The sequence below is a fragment of the Fusarium tjaetaba genome (assembly GCF_013396195.1).
Source record: "Fusarium tjaetaba strain NRRL 66243 chromosome Unknown NRRL66243_c0000144, whole genome shotgun sequence".
Lineage (NCBI taxonomy): Eukaryota > Fungi > Ascomycota > Sordariomycetes > Hypocreales > Nectriaceae > Fusarium > Fusarium tjaetaba.
The window spans coordinates 5,520-21,430 of record NW_023501340.1 but is presented as its reverse complement, the minus strand read 5'-3'; the positions used below and the strand labels follow the sequence as shown (position 1 = coordinate 21,430).

Sequence of the window (15,911 nt, the reverse complement as noted above, 5' to 3'; positions counted from 1 at the left end):
AATCGTCTTCCTTCCAGATGTACCTGCGAGGCGGAGGTCACTCAGCTCGAAACCCGAGTGACCATTCTTGAAAAACAGCTATCCCAAATCCAAACGATAGGATCGTTAGACACGGTACTGCTGGAAAAGAAGAGAAAATTACCGGAAGCGTCTGAAAGAGTACCAGCACGCAAGAAAGTAGTCAAGCGGTCGGAGACTGAAGAGCTGATCACCAAGGCAGAGATCCTGACCTGTCCTTCCGAGGCTTCAAAGTTCGATCGGCGATACCTTACAGGAAGACGCCCTCCATTCACCCCCCACGGAGCCTTCTCAAGGGCCTATTTGTAGTGGACGCTAGATGACATGGATTCACGCGTCACTGCGTTTAGACTTCGGCACCGAAACGCCGACTGTTGTCCCATCAGAACTTATTGCCAGCACTGGGAAATCGTCGATGGCACTGAACCTCACGAGGAATGGGATATATATGTTCTGCTCCTCTGTATAGAAAATGAGTCAGTCGTAGAGGGAGACAGTGGATGTGAGGGTATCAACATGTTTGATGAGGAGGAGCCTCTCGCTGACCGTATCACTGTTCAGCCCTGTCGCATCTTCTGTGATTTGTTCCCTGACTTTGATGCCATATGGGGTAAAGGCTATGCGGTGCTTCATTGTCTTGTGCTTGATTATGGTAAGACGGTGGAGGAGGATGGGGACGAGTGGAAGTGGTTGGATCAGTTCGGGCGACTGATATCGAGAATGTGACGGTAACGTCACCTGACATGGCTTGGAGTAGATATTGAGGACGTATTAGGTAGATTTCGATCTTGGGTACTTCTCTCGATAGCTTTTAAATATCATCCGTACTGGAAATTGCGCTGCTGAACTATTTTCACCATTATCTGACATTGCGAATTGTGCTGCATCGTGATCTTCAGATGCCAATTTTCTCATCCTAGAATATCCTACTGATATTCTAGGCTTTCACGCCTTACTTCCGAACATGAAGAGCAGTATTGATTATCTATTGCTCCATAAGGAATTCTCCCACCTGAAAGCAATGAGGCGCATGTTTTTTATGGTTATGTTTGTTTCGAAAGCAATTGAACTCTCGAACACGGATAGTTCAAGTGAACAGCGCTGACGCCAATGGGGCCTGAAAGACAGTAGCTTTACTGTTCGCTGACCAGATGTCAAAGAAAGCTTTGAATAGATATCCAGGGAACAAAGACACAATTGAACCTTTATTGAAGTGAAGAAACGTGTAAATGAACATACGCTTGCATAACAATGGCTCTTTATAGAGTCAAAGCCAATTCGACTTTATCCGCGAGATCGATCTCTATGATCAAGTACATATAATAAGTACTTGTATAACTCTCAATTTCCATGTTCCAATAACAGTAACAGTCCAGATCCTGAAACAACGACAGCAAAGCTTCACTAAGTCTAATACCTCACCAACATCGCCATCATGTTCACCATCTCGTCCGCCATCGCACTCATCCACACCCTTCCCAGAATCATAAGTGGCCTTCTTGCAGTATACGACTTTTATCACAACCCACTCAGCTACATCCTGCCTTTCTTCGGCATCGTACCCGGCCAACTCACGCCATTCCGCACCCTATTCATGGGCCTTACGATCCTCTTGTTTATGATTATATTCACATACGTCATCTTAGATTACGTTGTTAAAGCTTCTTTATGTGTGGCAAAGAAGCTGCTGTCCTTTATATGGAGACTGTATTTGAACCCGTTTTGCCTCGCTGTTCTGTATGCTCTTCCATTAGGACTTACGATTCGACTGCTGGAGTTATATATGTATGAGTTCACGAAGGGAGATAAGCAGGAGAGGTAATTGCATCTATACATGTTGGTTATCTATTCTTAAGTTGTTAAGGCAAATTACTTTTCTTGGCTTTCTGGAGGATTAGAGCATCCTTAACATGAACCGTAAACTCTTAGACATAGATAATTAATCCATTAGACTTATTGGTGGTCTATCGATAGTTTGTCTAATTCAGCTTAAAGAGCTGTCTTTATTTAAATTTGCCACTACATGTTTACTTTCTGCAACTCCTCTTAGCTTCGCTGCCTGATATACATAATCGTGCAAATATGGCAATAGTCAATGGCTTATTTGGCAGTGGGGCTGATTATGCCAATAAGTTAGCTACCCTGAAGAACTCAGCTGACACTACACGTCTTGAAATCTTACTATAGCGAGGCCCTAAGCACGAAAGGACTATAAAAAATACTGGCAGCCTTGCTTCTGCGATTAGGTTGGACGCTCGACAAGATACTTGTTTTTGATGGATCAGGAAGCGCTCTCAAGGAAGGGTATTTCATTATTTCAAGGTCGAGGATGCATCTTCTGGGCATGCTCCAGTTTGGGCACCGGTCGGCTTTTTGCAAACGGCCTTGACAAAGCGCAAATCAATAACCCAAGGCTAGACAAGCGAACAAAAACTACTTTATCGGTGAGAACAATTCTATTTCATGGTGCAGGCTTTGGTCGTGGTTCACTCTTCGCATCGTGAGACGAGTCTGACCCCTGCCAGCTGAAAGATGGATTTGTTCCATGTAAGATGATTGGGCCGATTGACGATTCTTGCGGGATACGAACCCGCCTTGAGAAGAACCCATGCCAAGGTCGGATGATACAACGGCCGACACGGCTCCATGTGACTTGGTGGAGCAAAGTCTCCGATTTAGCCAAAATTCCAGCCATCTGGTGTTACCCTCTGAAGCAAGATCGAGTTCGGGATTGGAACAAGGAGGATTGGCGATTCTGGCTGATTGAGAAAGATATTGTTAGCCCGATGAAGAAAATAAGATGTAGTCCCGCGATGAACAAGTAATACCGTTATAAACAACTCTCAGCTTCATGAACGCTGTGACCGTCAATCACTTATCAGACCGCTTGCTGTAGCAGGAATAGTTTCCGAAGGAGCAATAGCATAGATGCTAATGTCGGTGGAGGCAAGTTCTATATCCATGGTCTTTACTCTCGTGGTTTATCGCGTGCCCGATTGGCGGATTATCTTTTCTTGGAGGCTATCGCGAGGGAATAAGTTAAAGAGGCGTGGTAAACCACGTTGTCGACAAGTCGGCAACTGCTCAATATTTCCGATTCGCGTCATCCCAGGCTACTTTAGCGCGTAAGCACTGGTATGCATCGGGGAAAAGTTCGAAAGTCAAAAGACCACCAGTGAAGATGATGTGCAGTGACTAACCTGAATTCAGGACATCTTAGCGCTGGTGCCCTACTCCAGACTCTACGATGGACTCGATTTGGGCACTAGTTCAGGGGGTTCGATACCCAATGCCTCCCTCTTTCTTGTCATCCAAACGTGGAGGTGATCCCAAGTGTCAGCGTATTCGTCAAAGACATCCATGCCTCTTATAAGAAATTCAAATCGTCCAGTCCAAACATGCATCTCACCAATGACAGGACTTCCCTGTCGTTGTTTTGCGGCTGCATTCGCGATTCATGTCTCACCAGATCACATCGGACTCCCCAAAGTCTCGGCCCATCGGCAAAATGCTTCTCTCTCAAATACTCCCTACCCCAAGACCCTATCGGGATAAGATCCATGGCCCATGGCTCAACTAGAGTGATCGGAGAGCATAGCGCAAACTCTATCGCAATTCCTCAACCCAAGAAATTCATTAGTGCCGAGTCTATTCCCGAACTTCATAGCCACCGTCAAAGCGCTGGTGTGCATGGTAATCTACTTCTAGCCACTCACGTAGCGCAGAGAACAGGCACACGAAACTGGCGCGCACCAAGATAGCCACCACTTGACCTTTGGTATGGTGTTGAAGAACCAGTGGCGTGTCTGCTGAACGTTTGTGGAATAGCGTTTCGTCTTGTGTTTTGCTTAAGTGCTTTCCTTCCCCCATGTCCCCCCAGTCGGGTTGATCGCCTGCGAGATTGAGGTGAAGCGCTGACCCTTCCACTCGCCAAGATGCCTGCAGGGCCGTCCGGTGTCGTTGTCTTGGTATGCGATCAATCGCCAGCCATTTGGATTACTATCTAACAATCGCACACTCAGACCGTCATCTACGTCCTCATCGCAGTGTCCACTACAATCATTGGTGCTCGAATCTATCTCCGACTAGTAATTCAGAAGCAGCGCCTCGTGACAGCAGACTGGCTGCGCATATCAGCATGGTGCACCGCGTTCATAACCGGCTTCTTCGACATACTCTATGCGAAAGAGGGCGTTTTGCATCCAGGGATCAATTACACTTTGTCTAATTGGGATGCCCCATTGGAACAGCAGATCAGAATGCGCAAGGTAGGTTCTGTAATTACATCGACGGAGATTGAGCTGATTGAAGGTTGCAGTACAATTGGGCCAATCCTTTCCCATTTTATACGACGTTTTATCTATGCAAGGCATCCCTGCTTGTTATCTATCTACAGCTATTTCCGCCGTTCATGGTCATAAGAAGACTCATGGTTTGGATCGTGGTCGTGTATTGCATTTGCGCTTACATCGTCACCATTTCTCTCCAGCTGTTTCTCTGCTATCCGATCGAACGAAACTGGTATTACAGCACAATCACCCGCGATATTATTTTAACTAACTTTGTTTTTAGGGCGGTCACAAATCCAGAAGAAGCATGCAGCTTCAGAATGACGCTTTTGATGTTCCAAATCAATTGGGTGTTGCATTTCGTCGGAAGCATTGCTCGCAAGTTCGCCAGCTACTCTTGAGCAGACACAGGACTGATACCTTGATAGTTTTCTGCCTCCCGTTTCTCATAATCCATAACCTGAACATGCGCAGGAAAGTCAAAGTCAGTGTTTACTGTATCTTTCTCTTGGGCATCATCGACATCGCATTTTCACTCACGCGCTTCTTGACAATCCAACTGGGCGATAGCGAAGACTTTAGATCTTTTACGATAATTGGTAAGCAGGCTGGACGGTATTATTGAGAATAATATGCTAATTCGCTTTCAGAACTCTGGTGTTCTCTCGATGTGTACATCGGCCTTGTTATCTGCTGTATCCCAGCTCTCCGACCATATCTTCACAGGAAGGGAGTCAACTATAACATTCAGGAATCAGGACGTCCTTCGAAGTCTGGTCATGCGATACGCCGGACAGGCCAGAGCGGATTTGAAGAGATAATTGAGGGGTCAGGTCTTAGGGGAGATGGTCGAGATGATTCCTGGTCTGGATCCCATTCTTGCGAGATTAGGGCGGAGATGAGTGATAAAAAGCAAAACGGGAGTGATATCGAGCTCGTCAGGATTAAGATCAGTAAGAGTAATGTGTAGGCTATAGATATCCAGCGGGATAGAACCGCAGCAATTGAATAGAGCACTGATAGCTTATCCCTTCAGTCAAGTCAAGTCAAGGTTCTTATGAAGCCGCCTCCTCAACAGCGTAAAAAGAAGCGGTATTTGCTTTCATCTGCACTGTGATGGAGAAGGGACATAATGTCGAGTAAGGGCGAAACAAAACCAAAATAGACATGATTAGACTGTGTCAAATACCATCACGTTTTGAACGGTCTTAAAGTCATCACGCATAAGCTCACCGCATCAAAATTCGTGATACTAAGTCTCGTCACATCTAAAGTTCATCGCCCCAAATCTCGTCAAATTTCGTAAAAGCTCACATACCCTCTCCTAGGGTGAACGAAACAATTACAAGGCTACCAATCAATCATCCGTCGCTACGAATAAGGAGGAGTCTTGGAGGTCGTCCCAATTCAAGCATTTGTGACACATGCTGTCTATTGAAGTTATTAATTGGTAGGATGTGGTATTTTCAAAGCAGTAAATAGTTAAAATAGCCATGAGAGATACTCAATATTTTGTGCATATTCCGTTTGGCATTAGTTCTGGGTTCATGCTGTTATACCTACCACCCAGTCACCACTATCAGTAAAAAGCCCAGCTCGCAACCCTACTACCAAGATTTAACCCCCTAACCATCTATCAGACTCCAGCGCCAGCATAGTCCGACTTCTGCAGTCGCAAAAATGTGACCGGCTACTTGCTATCGCGTAGTAGTTCTGACAATCTTTATCACTACATGTTTCCGCGACACCACAGGTGCCATTGTACGTGTATGACTTCCTGCTGATTGCATGAAACCAATCATGGCTCGGCAGATTCAATTCCTGGATTCTCCCTGCCATCTGAGCCCAGCCGACGCGTATACTTCGCTGGTAGCGAACCGTGATGCAAGAATGACTCTTCGTGGAACCCATATGAGAACAGGGGTCAGCTACAATACTCACGCTGCCTTGGCTCGGATTGTCGTGGAAGAAGGATGAGTGAGTCTGAAGTTTTGCGCCCTTTGAATGTATGACTTTGACTGGATCATCTTGGGATGATGCATTAGTGGAGATGTCTTCAAGGTTAAGACCACTCAGTTCGGGCAGAACTCCTGATATACGTTTCGGTGCGAAGTGCTTCCCGCCCTTTTCCCGAACTGATTGGATGGCCTCGTGAATTACACTCATTGGGAGAGTCATTTTTCCCGTCTCGTGGTTCATGCCGTAGGGAATGTCGCCAATCCCTTGACCTGGTGTCAGATCTGCATCCGAGTTGCCGGTAAATGTGAGCAGCAGCAAGACCCCACCTGTTGCGTATATGATCATCTCGGCTTTGGGCCCTCCACCTTCATTGTGACAATGAGTATAGTGACTTGGATCTTCGCAACTCATGATCGTAATCTTCTCACTCTTCTTAGAGGATGAAGAATGAGGATTGACAAAGGATTGGATGTAATCCCAGCTGATAACCTTGTGCTCACAAAGCCGGATGTAGCCCGTCCTGGCAAGGCATCTGTATCTACCTACTGAAAAGCATGAGGAAGGGTGGAACACTCGGCAACTTATGCAGTACCTCCAGTCCAAAGAGTGTTTGGGCGCGAACTTACATTTCAGCGAGGCACCCTTTCTCTTTCTGACTTCCAGCCCCTTCTGACACGTGGAGCATATCTTTCCCCTTCTGACGAAGTCGTTCAGGCCTTCCAAGTAGACACCTTTTATTTGGGCCTTGTAGCCGAAGCAGTGCTTTTCCCTAGTGTGGATGAGATGTATCTTCGTCAAAGCGACTGGCGCGTTCTGTCTAGGTGTATGAGTTCCAGATAAACTGAGACACTGGTCGCAGCAACCCTTGTCCGAGAAGACATGTGAGTCGAAGGCTTCATCTCTCGTCAACCGTCTGAAGCGCTGGGAAACCTGTCGCAGCGCAAAGAAGGCGAACAGAGACGGCCTATCCCTTTCTTTATAGATATCATGGATGATAGCAATGAGCATCTCGTCCGGGAGACCATTCAGGCCAACGGCAGAAGCGGGGGGCGGGTTGATTGCTTTGATATAATTAGCAGCTATCACAGGGCCCTGCACCAGTATAGCTCACTTGTGCATGGAGCGAGAAAGCGTGTGTGGAACCTCAGTTGCCTGGCGAGGAGAGGAGAAAGCAAGTCCATGTTCAAGGGTGAAGATGAACTGTGGGCGGGCGTTTGCGCTGATATGGGTGATGGTAAAGAGAAGAGATTGATATGAAAAGTCTTTGCTGTACTTGGCAGATGAAGGCATGGCTTTTTATACGCAGCGCCCATAGGGCTCACCCCACCTAGGTAAAGTTTTAAGATCAAACTAAAGTTTAAGTCGAGAAGAAATAAATTTATCGTGGGAACCTTGAGTGAGCGGTAAAAAAGGTTTCGTGCCTGGATATACAGTTTGATGACGCGTGTCGCGGGAACATGTGCTCGGTGGCGTTGCACTCACAAAGCAAGATGCATCGGCTTGGTATCTACTGGGTGGAGAACGCAGTAAGTGGCCCCCTCCTTTGAGACAGCGTATCATGTCAATGAGATTGTAATGGACATACTCCTATAGACTGCCTGATAGACGGAGAAATGGAACAGCTCGCACCCGTTAAAAGGAGAGATGGAGTTTTACAACCTACTTGTCGGTGATGGCATTGAGGGCATAGTACATCAGGGACGGTGCACTATGAAATGCATCGTCCTTGATAGTATTTACTAGACTGTTGGTAAGATGTCGACGCAAAGTCAATTGTTACACAATGTCAAGCACTCTACGAAGCATCTAGAGATCCTGTAGATAAATGTTTTCTTTGTTTCCTCCCCTAGACTAGCTATCCAGTATCCTCAGAACTTACCTATGCCCCATATCACCATCGTTCACCCTCTCTCGTGGAACATAGCCACTAAGGAGTCCAAGTCAATTGTCTATGGTGCTTCTACTTCGTACCCTCCAGCCTCTTCAGATCCTGCAGCATCTGGAGAACCTCGTTCTGGGACAACTCGAATCGTCCCTTATGACCCTCAGCCAGCTGCTGGTGCCATTCATCAGTGGTCAGGAACATCAACGCGTCGACTAGTAGGCCAACGTGATGCACATGCTCCACAAGCACGGCTATCTCTTCTGGGGTAGGAATGATCATGCCACCGTTGTCATACGGACGGGGTCCAAAGACTCCTGGATATGTAGTCTTTTTTTCTCGTATGGAGTCTTCAAGGCGACTCAGGATAAAGTGGATTTGGGCATAGAGCTCCATGAAGGATGCCATTTTTGCTGTGGGGTGACTGTGGGTTAGTATCTTGGGATGCTGTGGCGAAATTGGTAACTGGTACTGAGTTGCAAATTCAAGGTGAAATAGGAGCTTATTATATATATTGGTAAACCGGCAAGGTAGGTTTGTTCATACTGAATCAAATATCACATACGTGATACTATCGACTGCTCAGGAAGTTACCAAAGAACAAGGCGCTACAAAGAAGTGATTAAAGTCTCACTTGACGAACATGACGCTTTAACAATGCATGTTCGATTCTACGGAAGCATTCATATCATGAACATGATTCGGGATGAAACTGGAGGACAAAGGGAGTTACAGTTCTTCTTTAACATAATAGCGACAATCCTTGCTATTTGGGGATTTGAGAAGCATGGTTTACACCAATTGAAAGTCCTCGATTTATCAAGTGCGCAGTTCGCCCCACACCGATAAGATACACAACTACGCTTTAGGGAAAGTTTAGGATATTGTAGTAAATTAGTATAAAGATTTGAATAAAGTACAATAAATTTACGTATGTATTTTCATCCCTTGGGATAAAGGTTCTTGGAGACATACCTATCTCACACTGAGCTTTGAAGGGCACAGATGAGCCTGTTTCCCGACTTGATGCCATGGTTATCTGTCTGACTAATGTTCACAGCAAGGTCGGGAGTATGTCGGAAACTATAGGGGAGAACTAGACACTCAATCCTACATGCATGGAGTTAGATGTTTTGTTTACAATAAGTACTCACACTCACCGAGTTGGTAAAAGAGACATGATAATGCTGTTTTACTCACTGTATGACTGCTTGTAATAAGAATCAGAGAACACAAGACAAAGTGAATTGAAAATAATGCGAAAGAACACACAGCTCTCATAGCTGCGTCACCCTCTACTTTGTACGCGTGTTCAGAGACTGCACATGTCAGCTTGTTCACTAATGGCTACTCATCAATATTTTCCCAAATCCTTCTACATATCCGCCAAAATCAACACATTTTCATGAATTCCTCTCACAAGCATTTTAGGTCTAAGCGTACTGTTCTAGCAATGGTCATGTATCCTACCGACGTCATGCTTGCCATAGCTTCGTATCACTAGTTTACCTGTCTCGGCTTTGTTCCCTCGCATGTCATTTGCAACAGGCTGTCAACCCCAGGCGATTCCTCTTCTTCCTCACCCTTATACATCTGCGCGTCTTGTCTGACGAATCTAGGGGTATTCTCTCGCGAGATTCGGGGACGACTTCGACCTGAAGTTGAAGTGCCCGGGACGACGGCTCCCTGGCGAGTCAGCCCGGGTCGTTTGGCCCGGACTTGGCTAGGGCCACTTGACCCCTGCCTCTCAAGACCTAGTCTGCCAATCTCCTTGTCGAGTTGGTCCAGAGCGGAAACGACCTTTCCCTCAACGTCTCTCAGATCCTGTCTTTCTCGTTGTACAGTCCTGTCCAGTGTCACCGACATCAGAGTACTGTACTTCTCAATAAGGGCATCTTTCTCCGCCAGGATCTTCATCAGCCCTTGATATTCCTCCCTCATCTCGGCCATCTGAACCTCAAGCCTCTGGGCATAGTCTTGGCTTTCCGCCAGACTACTCTTTAAACTTTTGCACTCAGCCTCGAGAGCGAGACACTGCACAATTCCTTGCCTGATGAGCTCGGAACTTCTCTGCGAATTTTGTTTATTGAGGTCTGCCATGTTGACCTGTGACGGTTCGTTAGTATTGGTGTGACTGGAATGTTAGTACTAGTTTCTGAATTTATCTGTTTTTGAGTGAGACTTTGCTTTAGTGTCAGAGGGGTTCTTACCTTGGAGGGAAGTTGTTGATTGAATGTTAGTCGGTATCAACTGCAAATTTATACTTTAAACCCTGAATAAAAGTTATCTCTAAGATATTCAATGTCCTGCTTCTCATTCTCATACTCCATGTAAGAGATCATGTTCTCGGTCGGTGTTCACAGAACTGGCCTTATAATCGTCAATTATGTGTTTCAGGGAACGGCGTGTTCTGTATCCTAAACTGACCGTTGTCTTGACTGCGATTTCCTCTTGGCACCCCAGAAGCTTGCTCACCGTCTGTTCATTTTCGAAGACCGTTGTTCACCACAAACTACGGGCATGCTATTTACGTTCTTTGCCCACTATATTTTAGAAAAATAGCGTGACTGTTCAGTGCTTGGTCTTTGATAAGAACATGGACAGGTAAATGGCCGATTGTTTATACAAAAATCGAATGCTGAAACCACAGCTTTGTTTTACTAGGATCATTGAAAGACCATGTGCGGCGAGTAACCTTGGGATCTCGATCTTAAATAATAAGAATATTTCAGTAAAATATTCTAAACTCGGTGCAGTCTTTGATAAGTTTCGCATTTTATATCTACTAGTTAGTATTGAATTTGCTGACTGCAAAGAGGCCGCGGTCAAAAACCTCTAGTAACTAAAATCTGACGTTGGGACGGTCAATGGTTAAATGATCAGGTACGCATTCCTTGATTGACGACCATATTCTCAGGTGTTACCCGCCGATCTTGAAAAAAGGAACACAAACGTGGTTAGACTTTTCATCTATGTCAGGACGCAATATGCCGATGAACAAAGTATAGCCTACTGTGGGTAGAGCCTGTTCTTTGATGGTTCAGATCGAGTGCTTTCTGCCGAGTCTGGATACAGTGACAACTTCGTTGGTCGTACTGTCGATGACGGTCTCTCTCAGTAGTGCAGAGAATCTACTGGTTGTCGCTACAGGGGCCAGCATCCAGCAGGGACGGCCGGTCAGTCCGACCTGTAACATTTCATTGGCGGGGTTTGGTAGAGCTCATTGATAGGCTTAAAATTTCTGGCCAAGACCCTTTTCCTGATCGCTTCCCGACGTCGGTGACAGCACATACAATCTAGGACCAGTGAAGTCATCTGCCGGATTAGGATACATGGCCGGTGTGCGAAATCGCAACACGATAATGAACTTTATTCTACCAAGACTCAGTATAAAAGACGCTCGCGTGCACAAACCCGCTGCCATTGCCGCCAAGATAGGCCGGTGTAAGTGGCGTCTAGCAGCTGAGTATGGTGCTACCTGTCACTTCGCTTAGCCATACAAACAGGGCTAGTCTCTGTCATTTCCCGAGCAGAACGGTGATACATATGAGTAACTTGCTTTGAATAGGGTGACAATAGGATACGAAGTACTTGTTAGTACGGCAATGAACACAGAACTTCAGTCTGACTCCCGGAAACCATTCCCTGTTCCCGGTCAGAATCTAGTAGTGCACTATGCCTCTTCCAGCCATGCCAACACTCCGGTATTAGGGCTAGTACTGCGCATTAACTCACCGACCTAGCTACCAAATTGATATCTGATAGCGACGGCTTAAGTTGAGCTCCACGACATTGAGGCGGGGCGCCCCAAAGTGTTGTTCTCATCCTGCGGGCCGCCATGGCGGGCAAGGGAAGCGATTCTTTCTCATTACCGACGAAGTCGTTCCTCTTCTTCTGTCTATCTCTGAACGCGACAATCGTTCATAGGCTGGAAGTTTGTAACAGAGCAAGTTTCCCCGCATTTGGCCATTAGTGTTCGCATTTTCCCGGCTGTCGGAGTGGGTATATGGCCTGCGATCTCGCGCGCAAGCCGCTCTCCCGCTTGATTTTCCGTATTTCATAAGCTATCCACGCTAGTGTGTCCATTTCGCAAGGCTCATCCCCACGGTGTCTGATCGACTGCCCAGCTCCTGGCCTTGCCAATACATCTCACCAGCGATGGTGCGTAGCGAACGCGACAGAGCGACAGGGGCAGAGAAGCTATACCAAGCAAACGCCTGAAGAAGTGAAGTAAGTGAATTAGCATTAGTCGAACGTAATATCGCGGGAGTTGCGCCCTCGACGTGAATTCGACAACTGGTCGCGTTTTGGTCTGTACACAAGAGTAGAGATATACGGTGGCTTAGCCACGATGATATATCACTTTCCTACAGTCGGACGCCGTAGCCCAGAGACGAGAGAAGGGAAAACAATACAAGTGATATTCCCTCTCGCTTAGCTTTTCTGCTGAGAGGGTTTTCCATGGTCCCGTCGCTGAGAACTTTGTCGTTTTCCCTTCTTCCTCTCATTCTCACCTCTAGTCCGGCTTAAAGAGCATGCAAGGAAAGAGGCTTCCTTAATCACAATTTCTTCATTCTTTAAAAGACGACAGACAACTCGTGACATCTTTGAACCCTCTAGCAAGGGTCTACCACATCAATCATGTCAGACCCCGACATTGAGATGCCGTCGTACCCTGAGACCTCACCACCCACCGCTCAAACCAACTCAGAAACCCCTAGAACACCAAGGAAGTTTGACGACGAGACTGCCTCTCCCAGCAAGAGATTTGGCAAACCTCTCAAACCAGCCCCCACTCGCTGTCACCGTCCACGAGCTGCTTCTTCATCATCCCTCCCCAACGGTGGCCGCTTCTCAACCCCAGCCCACTACCAACAAGTCGCTGACTTCGCTCCTCCATGTCGAGTTGAGAAACGCCGCGCACCTGTCAGAGGTCATCAGCGAGCAGAGAGCTTTGAACAGTATATATCATCCACCAGACGTCTTACGCGACGCATTCCAAGCAACGATGAAATCACCGCAGTAGGCTCTGTCAACAGCTTACTTCCTCACCGAGGACAAAACCTTGCACCCACTTCTGGAAGCCTGCTGTGGGACTCGCCTCAGCTGCCTCGGCATCAGGTTATGGAGCAGCTGGAGCATCGTGTTGAGGATCTCCAGGTAGCATCACAAGGAGAGTCTACTGGGCCGCGATTTTCGGAACCTAGTGACGCTGTGGCATGCTCAATCCGCGTTAGACAGATCAATGCATCAAGACGTGCACGCGAAGATTCCGAAGAGGGTGCATCGCCTGTTGTACCAGCCCGTCACGGGTCGGATGAATCGCACTAGAACTCCGTCATTTTTCGACAGTTATTGTATGTCGCATGTTGGAGATATCATGCCTAGCGAGGGACTATTGGATCAGATAGATAGTCGAAATGAGAGCGGCGATCCGGAATACTTAGCTACTAGGTGTCAAGGAGTATATTGACAGCTATGAAATTCACAAAAGTCTGGTGTTTGTAGCGAAAAGAGCAAGTTGGGAATTCTGAAATGACTAGAAAATGGATTTTAATTAAATTCTATACTATTGATGGCGTGGTGGCTATTTTGTTTTGAGCTGTCTCTTCTACTATAAACTCCTAGCGCAGCTGCAGGGTATGATGCCAATGCTCGCATAAACTTAGGTCTTTGGAGGAGGCCGGCCACTATTTCCAGGCCATCGATTCCCCGACACTATCCATTCAAATCTCCAAGTTGCGTCCTTCCCTTAGCGTGAGCATGTATATTAAGAATTTTTTCATATTCCACAAAAGAATCCCGCCCTTGCTGTTGTTGATCACCGCGCAGAAATGAGTTTACATGAAATGTCTTGAACGGACAGTCTAATGAAAAACCGATTTCCAAGCTTACAAAAATAGAGCCGGCTTTAAATCATTAGTTTTGGTGAATTGAGATGGAAGATGTGAAACAAAATTAGGAACATTAAAGCCAGTAAAAGATCGACGTTTTTATTTATTTATTATAAGTCCAAGGTTATTTATGAAGACGATGAGAAGCCTTTACGACAATTCGTTTTCCCTTGTCAAGGAGTATGGTGTACGCTTGATAAGGCCCGAATCATGTATCTCTCCACAACGACAACTATAAAACACGCCCAAGAAGGAGACGGACAACGTTCAAGTTTCAGGTCGCGAGGACTGTAAGACTCCCGAGGTCAATACGCGGATTCGAAAAGAATAAATGTCACCAGACAAATCATTGGTCATATTGCATCAAGATCGGAATAGAGTTGCCGGAAGACACTAACATAATTGGGGGAAGTGAATGTGATTAGCGGATGCTATTACCCCGTACCCCGCAAATTCGTCCCCATGGGCAATTGTAAAGTCAAATTGCTTGTAGGAAACCCCCAATGCGCGATCTGGCAGACAAATCTGGACTGGCTACTGCTAGCGTGACACTATCTCCGGTCCGTTAGACAGATCCCGACTAACCTTGAGTGGAATTTGGATCATAGTGTTTGGGGAAGTCTGGGGTATCGTTGGGGGTGGCTTATCCGTCCTTTCATTGGCCGCTCCAATAATGGAGAGTTCATTCAAATTGGTATCTTGTACCTAGCGAGTGACTTTATTGCGTTAGTTCAGATGAATTGATTGAATAAGTTAAGAGATGAAAATAGACCTTACAAGGTATCCTCCAGAAGAACTTTCAGTTCTCGCGTTTCATTCTAAGTAGGAGAAAAAAGGACCGAACCGCCGAATCTATAGAACCAGCATGAACCAGAACGGCGACATAAGACATAAACAGAATGATCTCAGAAACAGCCACGAATGTGCATCGAATCATTCCGAGAAACACGAGTCACTCACACCAATTTCAGGGTTCCTCGTCTAGCCTCGGCGAAACACTTTAACCCATTTCGGCAACTCCCTGCATTATCCCACGAATTAAACAACAGCGCACCGACTTCAAAGTGCCGTACTGCCGAGAACTCGTTGGACGACATATTTTCCGACGTGGAGAATTCCCCATTATAGCGCGACTTGCATGTTTCGAGCGTGCCGTATACCCAGAAGTACCGATACCGATTTGGACGTGATGAGTAGGGGGTTGATGAGTGGAATGTGAATGACTATGTTCTGGAACGACGAGACGGGATTGGAATATTCCTTCAATGGGGTTGGGGAGGGGATTTGTTGTTGGGGATAATGAATGATGATCTATATAACATCATCTCATGCCGACTTGATGGATTTTATCATCGCCAAGCAGTTCGACAGCTCTTTACATCCTCTTCAGACTTTGATACACGAATAGCACAATGGTTCGAAACATCGCTATCGCAGCTTTGCTCCCAGCTGCCTGGGCTCTGCCTTCAAGCTCTGTAAGCCAAGCAGATCTTTCGACGACTATCGAATTACTAACAAGGGAACTGTAGATCCAGGAAAGAGATGCTTGCACCGTGACTGACTACTCAGGCCTCGCTACCGCCGTCTCATCCTGCACAAACATTGTGCTCGCGGGTTTCCAAGTCCCGACTGGCAAGCAGCTCGATCTATCCAAGCTCAAGGCTGGCACAACCGTCACTTTCAAGGGAACGACCGTAAGTTTCTCTCTTCCTGTATCCGGTGCGAGCCAAAGCTGAATGTGATAGACCTTTGCCACCACTGCCGACAACGACTTTGATCCTATTGTCATTAGTGGAAGTGGCATCACTATCACTGGTGCATCTGGCCATGTCATTGATGGTAACGGTCAAGCGTACTGGGATGGCGAAG

The 15,911-nt window shown here is 46.5% G+C and overlaps 6 protein-coding genes across 6 annotated transcripts in view; 3 read left to right on the top strand and 3 right to left on the bottom strand.

Moving 5' to 3' along the window:
• Positions 1–3,953: 3,953 nt before the first annotated feature.
• Positions 3,954–5,277, top strand: FTJAE_7236 (uncharacterized protein; the record flags this gene model as incomplete). Its single annotated transcript, XM_037353933.1, has 5 exons — positions 3,954–3,986; positions 4,041–4,286; positions 4,591–4,669; positions 4,736–4,906; positions 4,958–5,277. 5 exons carry the CDS (start codon positions 3,954–3,956, stop codon positions 5,275–5,277), a joined length of 849 nt encoding a protein of 282 aa, XP_037205688.1.
• A 655-nt stretch (positions 5,278–5,932) lies between these two features.
• Positions 5,933–7,556, bottom strand: FTJAE_7235 (uncharacterized protein; the record flags this gene model as incomplete). The annotated part of the gene is made up of 4 exons (XM_037353932.1): positions 5,933–6,004; positions 6,249–6,804; positions 6,859–7,358; positions 7,410–7,556. 4 exons carry the CDS (start codon positions 7,554–7,556, stop codon positions 5,933–5,935), a joined length of 1,275 nt encoding a protein of 424 aa, XP_037205687.1.
• Positions 7,557–8,226: 670 nt separating this feature from the next.
• On the bottom strand, positions 8,227–8,556 carry FTJAE_7234 (uncharacterized protein; the record flags this gene model as incomplete). Its single annotated transcript, XM_037353931.1, has 1 exon — positions 8,227–8,556. The coding sequence occupies one exon, from the start codon at positions 8,554–8,556 to the stop codon at positions 8,227–8,229; it is 330 nt and encodes a 109-aa protein (XP_037205686.1).
• Positions 8,557–9,648: 1,092 nt separating this feature from the next.
• Positions 9,649–10,248, bottom strand: FTJAE_7233 (uncharacterized protein; the record flags this gene model as incomplete). The annotated part of the gene is made up of 1 exon (XM_037353930.1): positions 9,649–10,248. One exon carries the CDS (start codon positions 10,246–10,248, stop codon positions 9,649–9,651), a length of 600 nt encoding a protein of 199 aa, XP_037205685.1.
• A 2,541-nt stretch (positions 10,249–12,789) lies between these two features.
• Positions 12,790–13,479, top strand: FTJAE_7232 (uncharacterized protein; the record flags this gene model as incomplete). The annotated part of the gene is made up of 1 exon (XM_037353929.1): positions 12,790–13,479. The coding sequence occupies one exon, from the start codon at positions 12,790–12,792 to the stop codon at positions 13,477–13,479; it is 690 nt and encodes a 229-aa protein (XP_037205684.1).
• Positions 13,480–15,454: 1,975 nt separating this feature from the next.
• FTJAE_7231 (endo-polygalacturonase) overlaps positions 15,455–15,911 on the top strand; it is a gene marked incomplete at both ends in the record, with an annotated part of 1,226 nt that continues 769 nt past the window's right edge. Inside the window, 3 exons of the mRNA XM_037353928.1 lie at positions 15,455–15,517; positions 15,572–15,736; positions 15,788–15,911. The exon at positions 15,788–15,911 is cut by the window's right edge and continues 425 nt beyond it. Of these exons, the coding sequence (XP_037205683.1) occupies positions 15,455–15,517; positions 15,572–15,736; positions 15,788–15,911 (352 nt within the window). The remainder of the gene's footprint in view (positions 15,518–15,571; positions 15,737–15,787) is intronic.